Below are 21,830 nucleotides of genomic sequence, written 5' to 3'. Positions count from 1 at the left end.
TTGGTTCTTTAATCCTCCATTTGGAAGATCATTTAAACACAAGCTGCCACTGCGAACTTCCCAATACAGTGACAATAATTCAGCTACTACCACCATGGATTCTGTCTCTTATGCTTTTTTGGCTTTCGTTTGTCATTATATAAACCAAACCCAAAAAGCACAGTAGGTTTTTACCACAACTTTGGAAGGAAATGACAATATGATGTAATCCCATTTTATGGAATTTATGAGCCCAGTAACACGAGACACTGTTTTCATTATATGTTTTTGATCCTGTTCAGCACTAAATCTTACTTAAGAAACTATTAAATAATCAAAATGGCCTATCCAGCATTTGCTTCAATCCATGTGTGCCACAGAGAAGTGCACTTGAGCTGATGTTCAATCTACATATAATATCCTTCCAATAAAGCCAGTTTCATGTGTTTCTATGTAGATGATGCAGTTCCTCTACAATAGCAAAACTTGTTAATTCAAGATTGAATTGTGGTCAGAAAGGTTGCTATGTGGTTGAAGTTGATAAGTCAACCTTAAATCAACATTTCAATGGCAGTCAGAATTTATATTGAATCAACGATGTATTTGAGCAACTCAACTTTTTTTGGACCGTTTTGAGTGCATCATCAGGACACTGTTCACTGCATGCTGCTATTCTTGACTATGTGAACACACTTATTCACTCAAAATAGCAAATTTGAGTATGGAACCACACAATTTGAGACACAGCATGAGTGTAAAACAGTCATGGATGACCTGGACCATGACCTGGACACATCTCACCCTCCACAGTTGCCATCTTGGCTACATAGCGGAAGGGAAGGAACCACCAAAGTATTTTCAAACTTGTGAAGAAGGAGGACACCTGGTCGACCTAATATCCATGTCACATGACATGCAGTACACGTAGTAAAGTGAAACATTAATTTTTAAGTCAAGTGAGCAAGAGCAGCTGGCAGGTGGGCAACAATGGCAGTCACCTATTGCAATCATCATTTCTGGGGAGTGCACAACAGCAGTGTAGACACTGCATATTACAACATTTCACTAAAACCAAAATTTATTTGACAATTCACAATAATGAATTAAAAATTCCATTACAGCAGGTTTTTACCTGATTCTCTAACCAAACAGACATGTTTTAAACTCTGTAAACATACTCTGCTATGATTAATATTTTGTTTAACATCGTTTTCCAACATGAAGTACTCATCAGATAGTTTCCAGGTGAAGAGGTGTTAGGTTTCAGTGTTGTCCAGCAGAGAGCAGTATAGACCTTCCAAATATGAATGTAAAGCGGCGTCATTAGTTTTCATGAGGAGGTGAGACGGAGCATTTTGTCTTAAGAGGAAGAACTATCATCACTGCCAAAATAAAAGACAATCATCTGTCCACGGCTTTAGAGGTGAGACCATGGGCAGAGTTGATCAACATTGACACAAGCTGAGAGCAGCCATGACAGAAAGCCTTTCACATTAAAGCAGTAGTCTATGGGCCAGCTGGCTGCAGGAACTTTACTATTGACTGTACATTACATTAGATTTGTCATTGTCTGCAGTTTTATAAATGGGTTTTTCTGCAGCAGGCATATACAATACATAAATACATACATACAAATACATAACCTGTGATTTCATATAGCAGCAGGGTCTGAAACCTGGATGATGGAGAAGTCTGGATGACAGGATCCAGTGGCTTGGTTGTGTAGACAGAAACGTTTCCCCTGCTCTCTCAGCTGCTTGGAGGGTCCTACTGATTGACTGCAGTAGAAACAACAACCTGGAGAACATACTGTATAAATGTGAAGCTTGTTGCAGAGTATAAAGCAGGAGCTGCTGGACCTCCACAAGCTGTTTCCTTGGATGACAGTCACTGCTGTCTGCCCATCCTGAGTCGACTGATCTAAGATGGAAGTGGGTGAACAGTGTGATAGTTACCTGTGCTCATGCTGATGGTAGCACTTATACATCATCCTTCTATAATATCATGCATTCCCATTTTCCTGTGACAGCTCATTTTGAAGTTGGGGCAAAATATAGCCTTAATTCCAATCAGGGTTTTTTTTTCATTTCACTTTATCTCAAAATCTCACAGCAGTAGTAGCTTTAACTAATGCATGAGTCGTAGCATTCAGAAATACAAATGTGTATTTGTTCCACACATGCAGGTGGATCAGTAAAATAGTCTTTGAATATCATTTTCTATCAGCAATAAAGAGAACAGCAGCATCTCTCTGTCTCCCTTTGCCTCCGTGGTACAGAAAGATGCACAGCACCACATCTGTGTGGCACAGCAGCAGCTACTGTTTAACTGTTTTCTTATCCTTCTTAGTCATATTCTTATTAATTCAAATAATAACACATAAAAGCTAAATTAAGTGGTCCATCAAGGTTGTAGGCTGTTTCCAGCTGCCTCTCTTATGTGAGCTAAGTGATGAAACACTTGTAGGTGCACAGTCAGTATCTATGTTGGGGCTCCCACACAGCTGGAGCATGCAGTTCTAGTTATGTCGTTATAGTTATATTTCATAACGTAATACAACAAAGTGGGATTTCAGAAAATTGCTGTAAGGACAAATTCAACTTTAAGTGACTTTTATTTCCATATTCTTTATTCAAATGGCTAAAAGTTATTTTATGGTGTCATCAGTGGTAACGACTTTAACGTCCCACATTGCAGCATTCATCCATCCTGTGGTCTCACTTTTGGACTAAGACTAGCTGTCTTTTCTGGCTATCTATCTCGTGGACGTCCTCCTCCTTAAACAAGCTATGGCAAGCTAGCCCCACCTAGATAACGCTAGTTAGCTTTGCTGTCAACATATAATGAGAATAAGTGTCTGTTCAACCTCCTGCAGCACAGTCTCTTAAAACTGCAGAGAGTCAATCAAAAATATAACTCCATGTACAGTTAGTAACAGCCACAGCGAATAAGCTCTGTGCATATAGTTCTGCCCCCAAAGCTGTGATTGGACAGTTAATTGTTTTCATTTTGGCACTGCCCATGCCTCTCACCTAAATACATACATAATATTTCATATTATTTTTTGTGCTTTGTTTGTTTTTCCTTAGGGATTTAAAATGACCCACTAACATTATGATAAATGATTCACTAACATTATGTGCTTGTGTCAAGTGGAAATAAAGCAATATGCTCCATTATTCTCCATTATTCTATGGAGCTGCAGGCTAAATAAAGCAGATAAATTATGCAAACAAAAAGTGATTTTATTTAACTTACTGTAAAAACTGTGGGTTTAAATTCAATCAACTTGTATGTTGTGTCATAGAAGCAGAAATAAAAAACAACCTGGAAAAAGGGTAAGTAAGGTATCAGAGGTAATATCCACAGGCTAGAATGCTAAAAAGCTAACAAGCACTGAATCTACTGTCTGACTGTAGCAAGCCGAATCTCCAGGTCAGTCTCTTGGTGCAGTTTTTTCTTTTGTTATTTTTTGGGGGCTTTTTAATGCCTTTATTAGATAGGACAGTGAGAGAGTGACAGGAAAGTTGGGGAGAGAGAGGGGATGACATGCAGCAAAGGGCCGCAGGTCAGATTTGAACCCCAGACTGCTGATTAAGTCTTAATGGTACACGTTCTACCAGGTGAGCCACCAAGGCGCCCCCATGTAGCTGTTATTAACAGCAGCTAGACCAAGGAGAATATACAAATTTGTATGGGTTTGTAGCATGTATGTCTTACTGAACAGTCTCAGCATCGAGTGTGTGCAGCTACAATAAGGCCCAAGGAGAAAACAAGCCAGTTAGTTACCACCTGCAAGTGATAAGAGCAACACTAATTAAGATAGTAATGCTTTCATTTATATGTGTAGCAGTTAGTTTGGAAACATATTAAAGTGGGCAGGAGAAGGTGAAAGCCTTTGTTTGTGTCAGACTTTAGAGTGCTGGCCTAAGGCTACTTCCTGTAGCCAGTATGTACCAGTGTAGACTCCGTTCATATCAAACTTTAACACATACCAGTAAAAACTATTTGGTCCTTCATTTTTGGCCAGCACTAATTTACATGTGTTTTGGTATTTGCTACATTTCTGGATCATGTTTCCCATATGTCTGCAGTTTTTCTTTTCTATGTGTTTTGTCCTTAGGGGCAACTGTAAAGCTGTCTACTTTTCTTGTCTTGTTTCATACAGTCAACAAAGTCCAAGAAATGTATCTGACACCATTGTTAATTTTGTTAGTTCTCATTCACCCCCTTATTAGCTTACCTTCTTCTCTGTTTAGAAATGTTTTGTTTCTCTTGGCCCGTGTCTCTGCTTATCTCAGGCTGTGGTTCAGCCGTCTTACAAAATCAAATTTTGACTGTAGGAACTATTTACTTGCATGTTTGTTGGTTTTTCTATTATTTATTCATCTGTTCTGAGTTTGGATTATTTTAATTGATTTGTTTTTTGTTTTTTTGTTGGGGTTTTTGGATAATATTCTCTTTGTTAGTTATTAGTTTCTTTATATTAATTGCTTATTAAGTAAAGTTAATTTTGGTTAACTATTATTTTGTTTATTTGGGTAACAAATGATCACATGAAGTTATTTAAGTAGGTAGACTGGTTTAGGACTAGCATGCACCTGGGTGGGCCTATGTTTTTTTTTTTTACCAGAGCAGGAGAGGCAGCAGGAGACATGTTCCTTTCGTTCCTCTGTTTGCTTGCTCATTTGGATAAATAAATCAACAAGGAAAACATGATGGCTTTGTTTGGACAATGGATTCTTTTGCCTGCATGAACCACATACCCATAATGCATCAGTGGCCATTTGATATATGTTGGATTTAAATTTGTTTGAGGACAATTAGCCACTACATTGACCTTTCTCTGCCCCAAAATGACAGGCCTGTCTCCAAGTTGCCTTTTATAGGCAAAGTCTTAGAAAAAGTGCTAAGAATCCAATTAAAGGGCCATTGGATCACTTACAGACTTGTTAAAACAATAACATGTCATATTAATTAATTAGTAACTAATTAAAAGATATATCAGAATCAGAATCAGAATCAGAATCAGTTTTATTGCCAAGTATGTTTTCACATACAAGGAATTTTTTCTGGTGATTGGTGCAATTGAGGATCAGGGGGATCAGCAACAGTGGGGCTCTCTAGCCTTGTTGATGAGGCTAATAGCAGATGGGAAGAAGATATTTTTGTGGCGAGAGGTTTTGGTCCTGAAGGACCGCAGCCTCCTGCCAGAGGGGAGTGTCTCAAAGAGTTTGTGTCCAGGGTGGGAGGAGTCAGCTACAATCTTCCCTGCACGCCTCAGAGTCCTTGAGGCGTACAGGTCCTGGAGGGATGGAAGATTGCAGCCAATCACCTTCTCCGCAGAGTGGATGATACGCTGCAGTCTGTTTATTGTCACTCTCCGTGGCAGCAGCGTACCAGATGGTGATGGAGGAGGTGAGGATGGACTCAATGATGGAGGTGTAGAAGTTCACCATCATAGTCCTTGGCAGGTTGAACTTCTTCAACTGCCTCAGGAAATACATCCTCTGCTGAGCTTTTTTGATGAGGGAGCTGATGTTCAGCTCCCATTTGAGATCCTGTGTGATGGTGGTACCCAAGAAGCGGAAATGCCCCACGGTAGCCACGGGGGAGTCGCACAGGGTGATGGGGGTGGGTGGGGCTGGGCTCTTCCTGAAGTCCACTATCATCTCCACTGTCTTCAGAGCGTTTAGCTCTAGGTTGTTCTGCCTGCACCAGGTCACCAGACGCTCAGTCTCCCACCTGTAGGCAGACTCATCGCCATCAGAGATGAGTCCAATGAGAGTGGTGTCGTCTGCAAACTTCAGGAGCTTGACAGACTGATGGCTGGAGGTGCAGGTGTTGGTGTACAGGGAGAAGAGCAGAGGAGAAAGAACGCAGCCTTGCGGGGATCCAGTGCTGATGGTCTGGGAGTCAGACACATGCTTTCCTAGCTTCACGTGCTGCCTCCTGTCAGACAGGAAGTCGGTGATCCACCTGCAGGTGGAGTCAGGCACGCTCAGCTGGGAGAGCTTGTCCTGCAGCAGAGCCGGGATGACGGTGTTGAAGGCAGAGCTGAAGTCCACAAACAGGATCCTGGCATAGCCCACTAGATCCTCTATACTCTTCACCAAGACTTTTATTTTTATTAAAATGTTTTAATTCTTTATTATTTTCTTTAAATTATTTATTTAATTTTCTTTTATTGCAAGTTTACTTTATTTCAGTTTATTTTATTGCGAGTTTCAAACTGTGTTATCAAGAGAGAAGTGGTATTTATTTAAGATGTAAGCTGTGCGTGGATTGTGTTTTATGGACGGATGGTCAGATCTACGATTTTTCTTGTAGAACTTAAACGTTACTCCTTACGTCACACTAGGAAGCTAAACATGGCGTCCGGACAGCAATGGGTGTTGGTGGAAATGGTGCAAGCGTTTTATGAAGTAAGTTTCTCCTCTCCACAACTCTGTCGAGTAGAATTATTTCCTGACATTGACTAGTACATTCCACGTTTGTTGGTTGTGAATTTTAAACTTCTCAGTCAGGAAACGTCCATGGCGTAAGGAAGGTGTTTGACAGACTCTCGAATCCAATCATCTGCTGCATGTATTACGGTTCACGTAAGGACCAGTGAGCGTCGAGAGGCAATGTAACCAGGAAGTTAACTACGTAGCTTCGTCTGTGGTTCGCCACAAAAGTATAATATGTGATTCAAACTGAGTAACTACTGTAGTTATATCGTTGCAGCCAAGATTCACAGTGAAGTTTAATGTGTAATGCTACTTTTATCTGTCCTGCTTCCTGAACGTTGACGAGATCGAGTCATGTACTACAAACATATGGATAAAACAAAAAATACAGAATTGCACAAAAACACATTGAGGGATTTTTTTGTTCTTTAAAATTTGTTAAATTTTAAGTTTAGGTTTGACAGAAACAGTTCGGCGACAGCAGTCAAGCCATAGACCGTACATGAAAAGTGTTAAGCTAGAACACGGTAAGGCTAGTCCCCAATTTCTCCTGCGCTACGTGTCTATACGAGGCATTACGGTAAGAGCGTGTAAAAGTGATTTCAAAATCAAATTCTCATTCATTCATTAGGTAAGTCAGTAATGAATGAATAAATAAATACATAAACATAAATAAATACAACTACATAAATAACAAAAAAATTTATAAATATTTGATCAATAGAATTAATAATGGTGAAAGAATTTATGATATCTAACTCCTACAGAACTTACTAATAAAGAATACATTTCCAAAGCTCAGTCTGACTTGTAAGCACTAAAATTACAGAGAAACGTCCTCTTTACATGGACATATTTTAAGTCAGAATGATAGTCCACCACCTCAGAGTGTCACTTAGACAATGTCAGGGCATTGTGATGTTGAATTTCAAAATTAAAGCCCTATAGTGTCATATTTTCCCTGTGTTCCCACTAAATTCAGATTAGAAACTACGCGGATGAGTCAAGTGTATTTGTAGATTTCTTTTGCAGAAAGTGTTTGCTCTCAGTTACTGTTTTGTGTGCTGAAAGTTCAACTCAGCATTTAAAACAAACACTGTATTCACTCTAAACCAGCATTTTTCTGCACCTGAAAGCAGAGATTTTCCCACACATTGTCCACACTGGATTAAATACATGTACTAAATACAACAACAATGTTGTATGTCTGTTCAGACAAGGTCCAGATTCTGTCTGTGATCACACACCATAGGTGTTGTTATTAATCTGAACCTGTGTTGGTTGTGTCAGATGACTTCATGATCATAACAGTCATTTACAATAACAATCATCTCAGCACAACAGTGCAGGAGTTCAGGCTTGCCTGGTCAGCAGGTAAGATTAGCATCAATGAGCTCAGTGATCCATGTGTCCAACTGTGCCCTTGATCCTGTTCCCATGTTGTCCAGTCCAAGTTTCTGACTGGTCAACTCTCTAGTGCAGTGTGTTGTGTGTGAAAAGATGCAAAGAAACAAAGACAACTTGAAGTTGAAGACTAAAGTCAAACAGCTACTTAGTAACTATCCATACAAACATCAAATGGCAAGTGAGAGACAAGTGAGGCAAAAAATAAAAGAAAATGTGACTGACAAGAAGATAATACACCACAATGATCATGTCCCTGTCAACCTCAGGCTCCTGCTTATCACCTGATTTTGGAGGGGATCCTCATACTGTGGATCATCAGACTCCTGTTCTCTAAGACCTACAAGCTTCATGAGACCTACAGACTGACAGAGAAGGTAAACTCAACACAGTGCACTGAAAAACATAAAGCTGTGTTTGTGTGAATGTGTCACTGAACTTATGATGTTATGTGGGTCCATGTTACAGGAGAAGGAAGACCTGATTGAGGAGTGGCAGCCAGAGCCTCTTGTTCCTCCTTTATCCAAAGACCATCCCTCCCTCAACTATGATGTCGTCACAGGGTAAAACCCACAGCACATCACTCTGCCTTACTCACTGCTTTTACATATGGGAGATCTCTGCCAACACAGAGATCACCCTGTAATGCAGTATTTACCTGAATGATTCTGGCACTGTGAGAGCAACATCAAGCTTCTTTATATAAATGAAAATAAACACTGAAAATAAAAAAAATCCTAGTTTATCAAGCTAAAAAGACGCTGCCTACATGTAGAATATTTCCATTGGATGAAATGCTTCAGCCATAAAAACATGGATCATGGGTTTGAATTCTTCACTCAGTGATAAGCTGTAGCAACATGACACACACCATCCTGTCAGACAGAGAGAGGATGATTTTAACTGCCTGAAACCTACTTAAACAGGAAAATGAAGGCGCACTGAATGTTGAGGGGTTTAACACTGTGCAGCTGCATCCAATTTAGATGACATCTGCACAAATAAGGTCGTTTTCACAAGTCATGGCTGCAGTCAGTACAGACAGTTTATCACCATGTGTGTTTGGACACAGGTATGGATCCAAATACAGATCAAGATTTTCTGTTATTAAAACAACAAATCAGTGCAGCGGTAGTATGATGTCATTTTCCAACTGAAGCCTAAACCCCGATCAACTGATTAAAGCTTATCACAAATATATCACTACCAGCTGAGCAGAGCTGGTGTTGTTTCCACCTTTTGATCATATATTATATAGATTGTCCAAAAAGAGAACCACCAGTAAAATGTCCTGCTCATTATATTACACTAAATCTGGGTCTCAAAAATAGGTGTCAAGGAATCCATAACAAAACCGATAGCAGACCGATATCAATCTGATATCAGGAAAACATTCTGTCTCCCTCTTAAACAGTAGGAACATCTTATCAGCTGTTATATTTAACCTCCTTCCATTCTGGCTCTGCTGTCATATCTGCAGCCTGTGTTTAAATAGAGCTGTTTTCAATGGGCCACATGAACCAAGCTAAATGTGGAAACAGGCTCTCCAGATACCCTCAACTATTCATGTGTACTTTGCCAAAGAAATCTTAACTCCAAGCTCCAAAAGACATAAGTGCTTTTTCTCACACCTCATGGGTTGGTTTTTGTTTTTTGTATTTCTTTACTTCCAAGGTTAAGAATGAACTTTAATGCTCAGTTTGATGTGTTCTTATGTTACATTATCATTGAATCATCATGACATTTTTTTTTTAATTCTGTGAAATGAAACTCAACATCATCAAGTTGATGTTAATACCTCAGTGCAGTGACTGGAGAATGTGTGGCTGACTGACAGAGCACTGTGGTGTGAAGTGATCAGTGTACATGTATTCAGTTGGAGTGAAACACACAACACTGTTATGGTGCTTTGTGGTTTGAACTGTGCACACAGAGCATTTAAACACTGTTTTCCATCACAGACCTCCCAGCCACAAAATCATCATCAATGGAAAAGAGTGCATCAACTTTGCATCGTTTAACTTCCTGGGTCTCCTCGACAACGAGCGGGTTAAGGTCAGTGCTGAGTATTTAAACCATTTTTACCTGTAGTTTTACCTTTATTTATGTTTCTAGTGTCAGGGGGGAAAAATCATTAGGGACCAAGTCTCGACTGAAGCGAGTACCAAGGGGCCCAGGGCTGGAACGGTTGGATTTTTGCTCTCATAATTCTGGACTATATTTAAATATTTATTTTTTTTCACCAGACAGGAAGTCGGCCATGTTGGATTTTCGTGTATCAATTTTCATTTTACAAACACATTTTAAGGTCTTTAGGAGGCTTATTAGTGTGACCCATGTTCAAGCTAGTAACTATTTAGATGTAATATTGAGCACTGGTGTGGCACGTTGGCTCTATAGCAACAGTGTAAGGGAAAGATTAACGCTGCTTGCAGCTTTAATTAGTGTTATTATTTTTATTCATAAAAATGAATCGCATCTCAAATCTAAAGTCACATCAGTCTCACGCAGTATGTTTCACCCACATGTACTGAATTCAGTATCAACATGCAACATCCCAAGACTTATTATTGTTCCTGTAACCTTAGCAAGTGGTTTCCAACCTGTGGGCCATGGCCCATTGGTGGGCGGCAAAGGTATTGTGGGACTACAGATCTTTTGCAAAACAGTAAAATTTTGGTGGAAAAAAATTAATTGTAAAGAATTTGAAATGTATATAATTTCGTTAAATGTCTTAAAAATGTTTAAAAACCTCCTTTCATTGTTGTTGTTTTTTTTTTTCGTATAAAGGCCAGTCACTGTGATGAGACAATGATTGGAACTTTAAGTTTTTGCCGACAGGACCACTTTGCTGCTAAACCACATTGTATGTTTGTATTGTTACAATGTCAGATGAAGGCTGGCAACAAAAGGCCTGATCGACTGCAGCTTTAATTGTTTTCTTGTAATTTTGAATTTGAGTTTCTTTTTTTAATTTTCTCCTCCTCATTACAGCAAAAAGCTTTGGCGTCACTGAAGAAATACGGTGTGGGCACATGTGGTCCAAGAGGCTTCTATGGAACTTTTGGTGAATAAAAACTTTCTTCTCTTCTTTTTATCTTCTATTAATTTTCTACCAGCTGATATCAAGATAATTTAATGGACGATAGACAACACAGAGGCAGTTAGTATTTTTATAAAGGTTTGTCAGACAATCTGGCTCCAGTATCTGTTAGGATGGAGCTCAGGCAGAGCTGTGGTGAGACAAGCCAGTGATTGGCTGAGGCCCCTGTCTGTCAAACAAATACAGTCCAAAACGTAATGCCTAATGTTTAAGTCTTGTCTCACAAATTCTTAATATAAAAAATCAACATAATGTGTGGAGTCGATCGATAAAGTCAAGAAACAGCTGCTGTCACAGACGTTGGTGCAGAACAGTCACTAAATCAGGTTCAGCCTCTGTGTTCTCTCTGAATGCAAACAAGGTGTCAACTAATTTCCTGTTTCTCTACCCAAGATGTTCACCTGGAGCTAGAGAGTCGTCTGGCCAAATTCATGAAAACAGAAGAGGCCATCATCTACTCGTACGGCTTTGCAACAATTGCCAGTGCAATCCCAGCCTACTCCAAGAGGGGTGACATCATCTTTGTGTAAGTTTTGTCTCTGCTGACCTGAATAAAGCAAAAATACACCATGTTACTGTCAGTCAGGTTTGATCAACAGAGACAAACACATCTACCATCTGCAGCCTGCACGTGTTTATGGCTTGTGTTGTGTCCTTGCTTGTGCGTTCAGGGATGAAGCGGCCTGCTTCTCCATCCAGAAGGGTCTTCAGGCGTCCCGCAGCTTTATCAAATACTTCAAACACAACGACATGGAGGACCTGGAGAGGCTGCTGAAGGAGCAGGAGCTGGAGGACCAGAGGGTCAGTGAGCAGTGAGCCCTTTGAGCTGCAGATTGTGGTTTTTATTCTCCTGTTTTCACACTGTTGAATAAATGCTGTGTGTCTCACTGTCTTTGTTCCTGTCGCAGAATCCTCGTAAAGCTCGAGTGACGAGGAAGTTCATCGTGGTGGAGGGGCTCTACATGAACACCGCAGACATCTGTCCCCTCCCTGAACTGGTAAACAGAAAACTGGACCACAGACGCTGCTGATTGTCCTCCATGATAGATTCATAGGTTCATGAACTGGCCAGGCTTATTATCGCTCAGTAAGGGCTGATTTAGTGATGATGCACATCCAGGAGATTGTTGCAGGTGTTGTGTAACAATCTGCACAACCCCTAACCCACCTGTCACTCAAAGAGGCCACGCCCTTAATTATACCTAACTACAAGTCTTAATCAAAATGTAAACAGGTGAGTTGTATAAAAATTCAAATTAGCTACAGAGACCAGAACAGTTTCTGTACCAGGCTGTAAACATGTTTATTTCTGCTGTAAAGTTGGACGTTTTAACATGGGAGTCTATGGGGACTGACTCACTGTTGGAGCCAGACTCTAGTGGTCATTAGAGGAACTGCAGCTTGAGGATGTATCAGGTTTATAGAGGTCTAACAGTGAACCTGTCTATACTGAGTTTCACAGTCTGAGCTGCTGCTGCATCGCTAACAAACATGGAGGATGTGTCTAATGTGACATGGTTCCTCCAGAGCTGTCATATTTCCAGATGTCTCACTCTTCATGTTTGTGTGACCTCCAGGTGAAGCTCAAGTACAAGTACAAGGTGCGGATCTTCCTGGAGGAGAGTCTGTCCTTTGGTGTTCTGGGAGAATATGGCCGAGGAGTCACAGAACATTTTGGGGTTGATGTGAGTGAACTCAGCTTTAAATAAAGATGTACTGCAGATTCACACTCAGCTCATTTATCTGGGGGGGGGCTGACACAAGGCTCTCGGCCTGTTGCCAGCAGCTGCCTTCCTCTACAATGTGCAGCAGCGCCTCAGCTGATGCATTAGTTGAGTTCATTGTTTCTAATTATGATTTATTGCAGTAATGTGAGTAATAGATTAAATTAACTAAACTTTTTCAATGAGCAAAAAGAGAGACGACACAGGATCCAGAGTAAACATGATCATTCTGTCAAATCTGAAAACATGAAGTGAGTGTTTCTGCCTCCATGCAGATAGACGACATTGACCTGATCAGTGCTAACATGGAGAACGCTGTGGCCTCCATCGGAGGCTTCTGCTGCGGACGCTCCTTTGTCATCGACCACCAGGTAAAGACAACAACTCAGCTCTCATTGATACGTGTTGAATCAGTGACTGAGAGTTTCTGCCCGTTAGGGTTGAGAGAGCAGAGGTTTGATTAAACTGGTAATGAAGTGAATGCACAGTGTCACTGCTCTGCATCGGTGTTATCAGGAGGTCGGACAGTCTGAGCAGCACGTCACAGCTTTGTGTAGTAACATTTGTGATGGCTCCATTCCATTTAGCTGAACCAGGAAGCCTCTTGAGATCATCTGTACTTGTTGCAAATTTATGTGATTGCTGGTTTATTACTGTGGATTATTCTGTCACTGTAATGGTGACGCATACCTGACAGTATAATAATGTTGATGTTGAATAGCCCTGGACTGTTTGTAGCTGCTGGTTATTACTTTTTTCTGCCTCTGCGGCGGCGACAGTCAGAGCTGGAGATGTTGTCTGTCCGCACATCTCGTTCTCATGAACATGATACCTCAGTAACGCCGTGAGGAAACTTCTTCAAATCTGGCACAAACATTCACTTGGACTTAAGGATGAACTGATTCAATTTTGGTGGTCAAAGGTCAAAGGTCACTGTGACCTCACAAAACACATTTTTGGCAATAACTCACAAATTCATACACTGATTATGACACAATTTAACTAAAATGTCTATAAGGATAAAGTGAAGTGATGACATTTTATATCCAAACAGTCAAAGGTCAACTTCACTGCGACATCATAATGTTTTGCAAATACATCTCCAGCCATTATTCAACACTGTAACTCTGGAAGGAGAGATTGTGAGGGAGGGATACAAACATGAGGTGGGAAGTCTAGTTGTGTGTTTTTTTTTATTAATAATGTTTTTTGTTATTTTATTATGTTTGTGTGTGTGTGTTGCAGCGTCTGTCGGGGCAGGGCTACTGTTTCTCTGCGTCGCTGCCTCCCATGTTGGCTGCTGCTGCCATTGAGGCCCTGGACATCATGGAGGAGGATCCAGGTACGAGCTCTGAGCTGGTTTCTTTACCTCAGCTGTAGAGAGACCTTTGTTTGAGACGAGGTGTTGTCAGAAAGACGGCTTTCATTTTTTAATTCTTGCTGATCAGAGGAATATTGTAGTAAGAAGCTGTTCTCAGATCTGTTTTCAATCCTTCCTGTTTTCCAGATATTTTTACCGTACTGAGGAAAAAGTGCCAACATGTTCACAAGGCTTTACAGGGGTGAGTTCACCTGGACTGATTACAGTCTGTGTGTGTGTGTGTGTGTGTGTAGCTTGAATGTGACTGCTGAAAAATAGCAGACAGTTAATGAGGATTTCTGTAGGTGCTGAACAGTTTCCTGCCCAACTGAATATTGTGTTTGGTCTCATGTTTGTATCTCGACTTGAGTCACAGTGAAAATCTGCACCAATTAAAACGGAAACATCAACGTTTACTGATTGTCAGTAATTTACATGTTTATAGTTCCAGGTCCAGATAGGACGGTGTCTGGGTCCAGACCTGGACCATGGTCTGACTATTGGTGACCTCGTGCCCTCAGACATATCTAGTGTAAACACAACATGGCTCTGCACATCAGTGCATTTAATCCTTCTCATACTTGTCTCATGTTATAATAATAGTAATAATAATAATAATAACCTTTATTTATACAGCATTTTATGTGGTTAGTTATAAAGAGTTTGAGAGAGAGGAAAAAGGGGAATTTAAACAAAAATTACAAACAAAAGAAAAACAAACGCATCATGAAACAGACACAAAAGTATAAACCTGTTGTTACTTGTTGAAAATATAATGACTGTTATTTCTGTGGTCTGTTGTGCATTTTCTTTTCATGACGTGCGTTAACACGTTCCACATGTGTGCACTAGACAACATGTTGGTGACAGCAGGAAGAAGAGCTCGTCTGCTTGTTTGTTTGAGAAAACTGTGTGAAGTCGCTTCACAAGAGCAGGACCAAGGGTGGGAAATAACCAGCACATGCATACTGTAGTTGAGAGGCAGGTGATGTTAAAAAGAAGCTGGTTGGATGAAATTTTAATAAAATATTTCTATTATATTTCTACTCTGAGTAGTAGCTGCTGGGTACCAGGAGCTTGTGGTGGAGACACATCGCTATACTATTTATATTTATACTTAAATGATTTCCACGGTGTCAGTTTTGCTGTATTTCAGCGTTATATCGCATCATGATGTTAGTTTTTCCTGATTGTCTGTGTGACAGAATTCCTGGTCTGAAGTTAGTCGGAGAACCATTCGCCCCGGCTCGTCTCTTACAGCTGGAGAGAAGTTCAGGCTCCAGAGACTCTGACATGCAGCTGCTCCGCTCCATCGTAGATCATGTAAGTCCTGAACCTGTCCACATACGACAAATAATCTGGTGTCAGACGACAGAGGCTGTTATTTACTGTGTTTTCTGTATCAGTGTTTGGAAGGACGTGTGGCTCTGACCCTCGCTCGCTACCTGGAAAGAGAGGAGCGCTTCCTCCCCCCACCAAGGTAAGAGTCTACTGGAGTGTGCAGCTGTATCATAATAAATAATTGTGTTGAGTTTTTAGTCTCACACTGGGGATGTCGTACTGTTACACTATTACACTGTTTACTGGACTAGATTCCTTTGACTTTATTTCCCATTATGCTCCTGGTGAAAATTTACTAAATTCTCAACAGTAAAGTTTTGAGCTGTCCCTGAAATGACTCTTTGGACTTTGTATTTATGATTTCCTGTTTTATTTTGAAATTATTTTCCTTGTCTCCTTCCTCCTTATGTATTTAATGCTGGCCTCACACAAACCACTCACATTCTTGCTCCTCCATGGAGTCACCTCCATCAACTCACTGCTTCCTGTTTGCTGCTGGAGAGTCATTAACGTCACTGTTTGCATGAACCAAGACTAAAAACTAGGGATAATATCAAACATGTTTGATTATATCAAAGCCTCAAGACAAAATAAACACTGACTTAAGACAGTTTGGACAACAGGCAAACACCAAACGATGATGGGAACAGCCACAGCTCCAGTAAAAATGATGACTTTATTCCAATATTGGAAATTTGTCTGTGAGGGTGAAATCACTTGAAAAGTAATTTTGTGTAAGGCCAGCATGGCACACACAGTGTCCCCTCAGCCTGTGTTATGACCATAGACTGTATATAAAAATGGACATCGACGCCGGCTCCGGAAAATGAAGCCAATGCGGAAGTGCCTTAAACCTGCATTCTTCACGCCCCCTGATGAATGACCATCAGGGGGCGACACTACTGGTTGCAAAAAAGAAGTCTGATTGTATGGAAGTCTATGAGAAAATGACCCTACTTCTCATTTGGTTTATGACCCCAGTAAACATTTTCATAACGAGTTTATGGTCTCAATCGCTAGTTTCAAGTCTTCTGCAATACAACATGATGTTCATTTTTTAAATTATAGTCCCATTTAATTTAAAATAGACGATAAAGTAGGGTATGCATTGGGGCGTGGCTAACGTATGATTGACACATTTTGGCTTGTCAATCAAGAGCAGTCCCTTTTAACTATTAACTATTAAAAGTACTTTAACACGTAATAAAGTTTACCTCGACTTATGGAAAATGACTTCAGATTCAGAAGTGCTGCGTAGCTGAAAGATTGATGCCATTGTCAGGTCGACAGTTTAGGTGGGCGTGCATAGTGACTTCGGCTCTTAGGTCAGCTCCACCCCTCGCTCCTCCTCAGCTCCACCTTCTTCTCCAAATATGGTTTCTTCTGGTCTCAAAAAATCAAGATGGCGGCGGCCAAATTGCAAACTCGAGGCTTCAAAACAGCAACTCGCAAACCAATGGGTGACGTCACGGTGGGTTGCCACTTGGTTATGACCTCTTAAACTGTTCTGCTGAAACTGTATATGTGATGTGTTTTTATGCCTCTGTGCTGGCGACAGTCAGAGCTGGAGATGTTTTCATGAATGTGATATCTCTGAGACACCTTGAGGGAACAAACATCATTAGGACTCAAAGATGAACTGATTAGATTTTGGTGGGCAAAAGTCAAAGGTCAAGGTTACTATGACCTCTCAAAACACGGTTTTGGCTTCTTGAATGCGATATCTCAAGACCTTGAGGGATTTTCTAAATATCTGCAACAAACATTCACTTGGACTCAAGAATCTAATTTGGTGGTCAAAGGTCAATGTGACCTCACAAAACACATTTTTGGCCATAATTAACAAATTCATACACTAATTATGACACAATTTAACTAAAACGTCTATAAGGATGACGTGAAGTGATGACACTTTATATCCAAAAGGTCAAAGTCAACATCACTGTGACATCATAATGTCATGCAAAAACACCTCTGGCCTTTATTCAATACTGTGAAATCAGGAAGGAGAGATTGTGATTTCTGTAACTTAGCAGCTGGAGGCATACAACCACGAGGCAGTAATTCAGTTTTTTTAAATTATTATTATTATTATTATTAATGATAATCATAATGATAATAAACTTTATTTGTATAGCACCTTTCATACAAGAAATGCAGTGCAAAGTGCTTTACAAAATTGGATTACAAATTACAAAATTACATGAATCAAGTGCATCACATGAAAGTACATAAAAAAAACACACAATTAAGAATGAAAATAATAAGATTTATATCTTCATTAGGAATCCAACCATCTTTGAGCTGAGAGTAGGGGACTTTTGTAAAAGCTCATGTGTTATTGCAGAACATGTAACGTTGTGTGAGCTTTTCAATGCTTTTTTTTTTACATTGGAAAAGGTCAAAATGTTACAGTAGAATCATTAGTGTTGACGACAGGAACTCTGCCTTGCTGTGTCTGACCACTGCACCTGTGTCTCCTCAGTATCAGAGTGGTGGTCACCATTGAACAGACAGAGGACAACATCCAGAAGGTTGTGTCTTGTATCCAGGAGGCAGCTTCAGCCGTCCTCAAATGACAGTGCAGTGTTTGTCACTGCGGACATCTGGGTAGGACGTCACTGTTAGGGGGACACTCCTGACCACACACTCCCATCCATGTTTTTACTGGAGACTTTGTCTCTTCTTTGCCTTTGTTCTCATTTCTTCTGTGTCATAATCAAACTACACAACTGTATGAAAGTAAGTGTCTTCTGCAGGACTGTCAGCAGTTCTGTCACTAATAAAGAAAAAACACTGTAGTGAGAATGAGACTTGATCTTCACAGAACAAATGACTTGTTTCTTTTTTTTTTTTTTTTTTTACTGACCAAAGAGATGTTGTGCTCATTATTGTATTTAATATTCTTCAGTCTATGAGAACATGAACTGTACACAAAGTTTGTTTTACCTCAAATAGACGCTGATTTTTACTGGAGTTCTTTGTTTTTTGTTTTTCACTCGATGTCTTTGTCATCACATTTCCAAAGACTTTACTTACATGAAATGTAAATATATCTGATACAAACTTATTGTGTGTGTGTTCTATAGTCATTTCATATTTTGACAGGACCACCAACCAAAAACCCAACAGGATTTTCAACTGTGGTGTAGAAGCAGAAATATTCTGGGTTTCCTGTCTACAGACCGGTGGCGTCGTAAATGCACTGCTCCCCACAGATTTCTGCTTTAAGGCCAATGACTGAAATGCAATATAAACTGCCTTAAGTGCTGCATTCACAAAATATGCAAGAGCAAAGAGCCAATTAAAGGGTTAATCCTGTCATTTACAGTTGCACTTCCATGACGTTCAGACTCACAAGAGACAGACTGACAAGAGAAAGTCGAAGCATCAGAGGCTGAGACCTCCTGACTTTTCATTCCTAGTATTATTTCAAAAGACACTAAATTCTGTTTCCCCTATCACCACCTAAAGCAGGGGTTGCCAACCTTTTTTACTCCGAGCTACTTTGTCAAATTAAAATTGACTGAGAGCTCCTCATGTCTTACAGTGGAGGAAATAATTATTTGATCCTTCGCTGATTTTGTAAGTTTGCCCACTGACAAAGAAACAAACAGTCTATAATTTTAATGGTAGGTTTATTCAAATAGTGAGAGATAGAATATAAAAAAGAAAATCCAGGAAATCACTTTAAATAAAAGACATAAACAGACTTCCATTTATCGAGTGAAATAAGTATTTGATCCCCAGGCAAAACATGGCTTAGTACTTGGTGGCAAAACTCTTGTTGGCAAGCACAGAGGTCAGACGTTTCTTGTAGTTAATTACCATGTTTGTGCACATATCAGGAGGAATCTTGGTGCACTCCTCTTTGCAAATCATCTCCAAATCCTTAAGGTTTTGAGGCTGTCGCTTCGAAACTCAAAGCTTCAGCTCCCTCCACAGATTTTCTATGGGATTAAGGTCCGGAGACTGGCTCAGCCTTAATATGCTTCTTTCTGAGCCACTCCTTTGTTGCCTTGGCCGTATGTTTTGGGTCATTGCGTTGCTGGAAGACCTATCCACAACCCATTTTCAGTGCCCTGGTGGAGGGAAGAAGGTTGTCACTCAGGATTTTACAGTACATGGCCCCGTCCATCTTTCCATCAATGTGGTGAAGTCGTCCTGTCCCCTTAGCAGAAAAACACCCCCAAAGCTTAATGTTTCCACCTCCATGCTTGACGGTGGGGACGGTGTTCTTGGGGTCATAGTCAGTATTTTTCTTCCTCCAAACACGGCGAGTCGAGTAGATGCCAAAGAGCTCGATTTTGGTTTCATCTGACCACAGCACTTTCTCCCAAGACTTCTCTGAATCATTCAGGTGATCATTGGCAAACTTCAGACGGGCCTGTACATGTGCCTTCTTGAGCAGGGGGACCTTGCGGGCACTGCAGGATTTTAATCCATTGCAGCGTAGTGTGTCGATTGATGGTCATTTAGTGTTTATTCCATTTTCGAATAATTGCACCAACAGTTGTCTCTTTCTCACCCAGCTTCTTGCCTATGGTCTTGTAGCCCAATCCAGCCTTGTGCAGGTCTACAATCTTGTCCCTGATGTCCTTAGACAGCTCTTTGGTCTTGCCCATGGTGGAGAGGTTGGAGTCTGATTGATTGCATGGACAGGTATCTTTTATACAGGTGACTGATTGACACAGGTGTCTTTGCTGCAGGTAACAAGTTTTTTTCAGTGTGTCTAAGGAGAAGAAGTATTTAACCAGTCTGTGGGAGCCAGAATTGTTAATGGTTGGCAGGGGATCAAATACCTATTTCACTCAATGAAATGCAAATCAATTTATATCTTTCATATAATGTGGTTTTCTGAATTTCCTTTTGACATTCTGTCTCTCATTGTAAAAAGGAACCTACTTTTAGAATTATAGACTGTTCGCTTCTATGTCAGTGGGCAAACTTACAAAATTAGTAAGGGATCAAATAATTATTTCCTCCACTGTATATTACCGGTTACATTTATGCACATGTCAAAACACTCAAACTGATCTCCAAACCAAACCAGATGAATAAGATAATATAACAAGTAAACATTAACATGCAAAGCTCAAACTTTGTACCAAAAACATCTGAAACTCACATCAGTGTCAACTATTTGTCTCTGTCACTCTGAAATATTTAAGACTCCTCAAAAGTCCCTTAGGATAGAACAGAAAATTCCAATTAAAAGTTGGCTATTTGATTTTGGAACCAATCCTATAGGATAAAATCCTACACACAATAATGTAGGATATAGCTATAATCCTAACGGATAAGATCTTGTATATATTCCTAGACGATATATTCTCTCTTTCCCCACTCCCATACACATGGCAACAGACAACAATGGTCAAATGGAGATAATGTGGCCAGAGCAGAAAAATGAACAAAGCACAACCGCTAAGTTTTTACCTTAGACAATGTAGGTTGTGTTTCGTCTTGTGAAAACTAAGTAGGAAAGTGGACATTGCCTTTCTCTGACTGACAGCATGAACCGGTCAGCGTCAGGGTGGGTCTGCTGTTGACTCCTGTGCGTCATGAGCGCACAGGTTTCCCGCGGACTGTGCCGACGTCCGTTCATCTGTCGGTGTGAATAACAGACGCGTTCAACTCATTCAATGACACGAATGAATCTTTAGATACTGACGTGAAATCACAGCATCGCCCAACTGTTGCATCTGTGTCTCCGACAAAATAAGCTGCTGACGCCTCACACTGATCACACCTGAACTCACGCTTTATTTGGGGAGATGGATAATAAATTAGTGATCATATGAGATTTTCAATCAGTTTGAAATTTTAATGCATCTTATTTGTCGGGAAAAAAACGAAAAAAAACGCATTCCAACGCAAACCAACACAGCCATCAACAGCCCTGTTTGGCCGTCACAGCCGGCTGTTTTTGTCAGTGGCTCCGTGTCCAACATCAGATCTCTTGGTCAAATGGTGTCTCACGCTACCAAATGTCTGAGAAGATATTCAGATAGACTGAAGTTCCAGTGCCTGGGAGAGTGTTGGCAGCCAAAAATCACAGAGTCTTCCTCATACAAAAGCTACGAGTCAACACCAGAGGTCCTTGAAATAGAAGAACCAGAGAAATGTGAAACACCTCAGAGTGTAAAATCAAAGATTTCCGTCCCGTCTGCCACTAAAGCTGTGACTGACATTTTCCTGAAATGGTCCAACAAGACACCAGACATGGAAGAAGAGGGTGATGATTCTCCCCGGTCTGACATCTCTCTGGACGCTCAGGATGCAGCGTCTGATATTGTCCAAGTTATATAAGAAGATCTGCATTATGACAACTTTGAATATGTTGCTGGATGCAGTGAGAAAAGCATCTCTCCAACACCTCATTTTGATATGAGGTTAATTTTCAACAAGGTGAGAGAGTTTTTTGCCTCACAAGCCAGGCCTTCAGACGACACCACCGACTCCAT

The 21,830-nt window shown here is 40.4% G+C and overlaps 1 protein-coding gene across 1 annotated transcript; it reads left to right on the top strand.

The window, feature by feature from the left end:
- Positions 1-6,247: 6,247 nt before the first annotated feature.
- On the top strand, positions 6,248-18,433 carry sptlc1 (serine palmitoyltransferase, long chain base subunit 1). The gene is made up of 15 exons (XM_071466388.1): positions 6,248-6,404; positions 8,105-8,212; positions 8,304-8,398; positions 9,797-9,890; positions 10,830-10,902; positions 11,332-11,464; positions 11,610-11,739; positions 11,847-11,936; positions 12,516-12,623; positions 12,938-13,033; positions 13,908-14,004; positions 14,170-14,224; positions 15,228-15,345; positions 15,429-15,502; positions 17,849-18,433. The coding sequence occupies exons 1-15, from the start codon at positions 6,282-6,284 to the stop codon at positions 17,940-17,942; spliced, it is 1,488 nt and encodes a 495-aa protein (XP_071322489.1). The 5' UTR covers positions 6,248-6,281; the 3' UTR covers positions 17,943-18,433.
- Positions 18,434-21,830: the final 3,397 nt, after the last annotated feature.

Source organism: Trachinotus anak, unplaced genomic scaffold, assembly GCF_046630095.1.
Source record: "Trachinotus anak isolate AG129_WGS33_773 ecotype Australia unplaced genomic scaffold, CSIRO_AGI_Tana_v1 ptg000028l, whole genome shotgun sequence".
In the NCBI taxonomy this organism is placed as follows: domain Eukaryota; kingdom Metazoa; phylum Chordata; class Actinopteri; order Carangiformes; family Carangidae; genus Trachinotus; species Trachinotus anak.
This window is presented reverse-complemented; position numbering and strand designations above follow the sequence as displayed.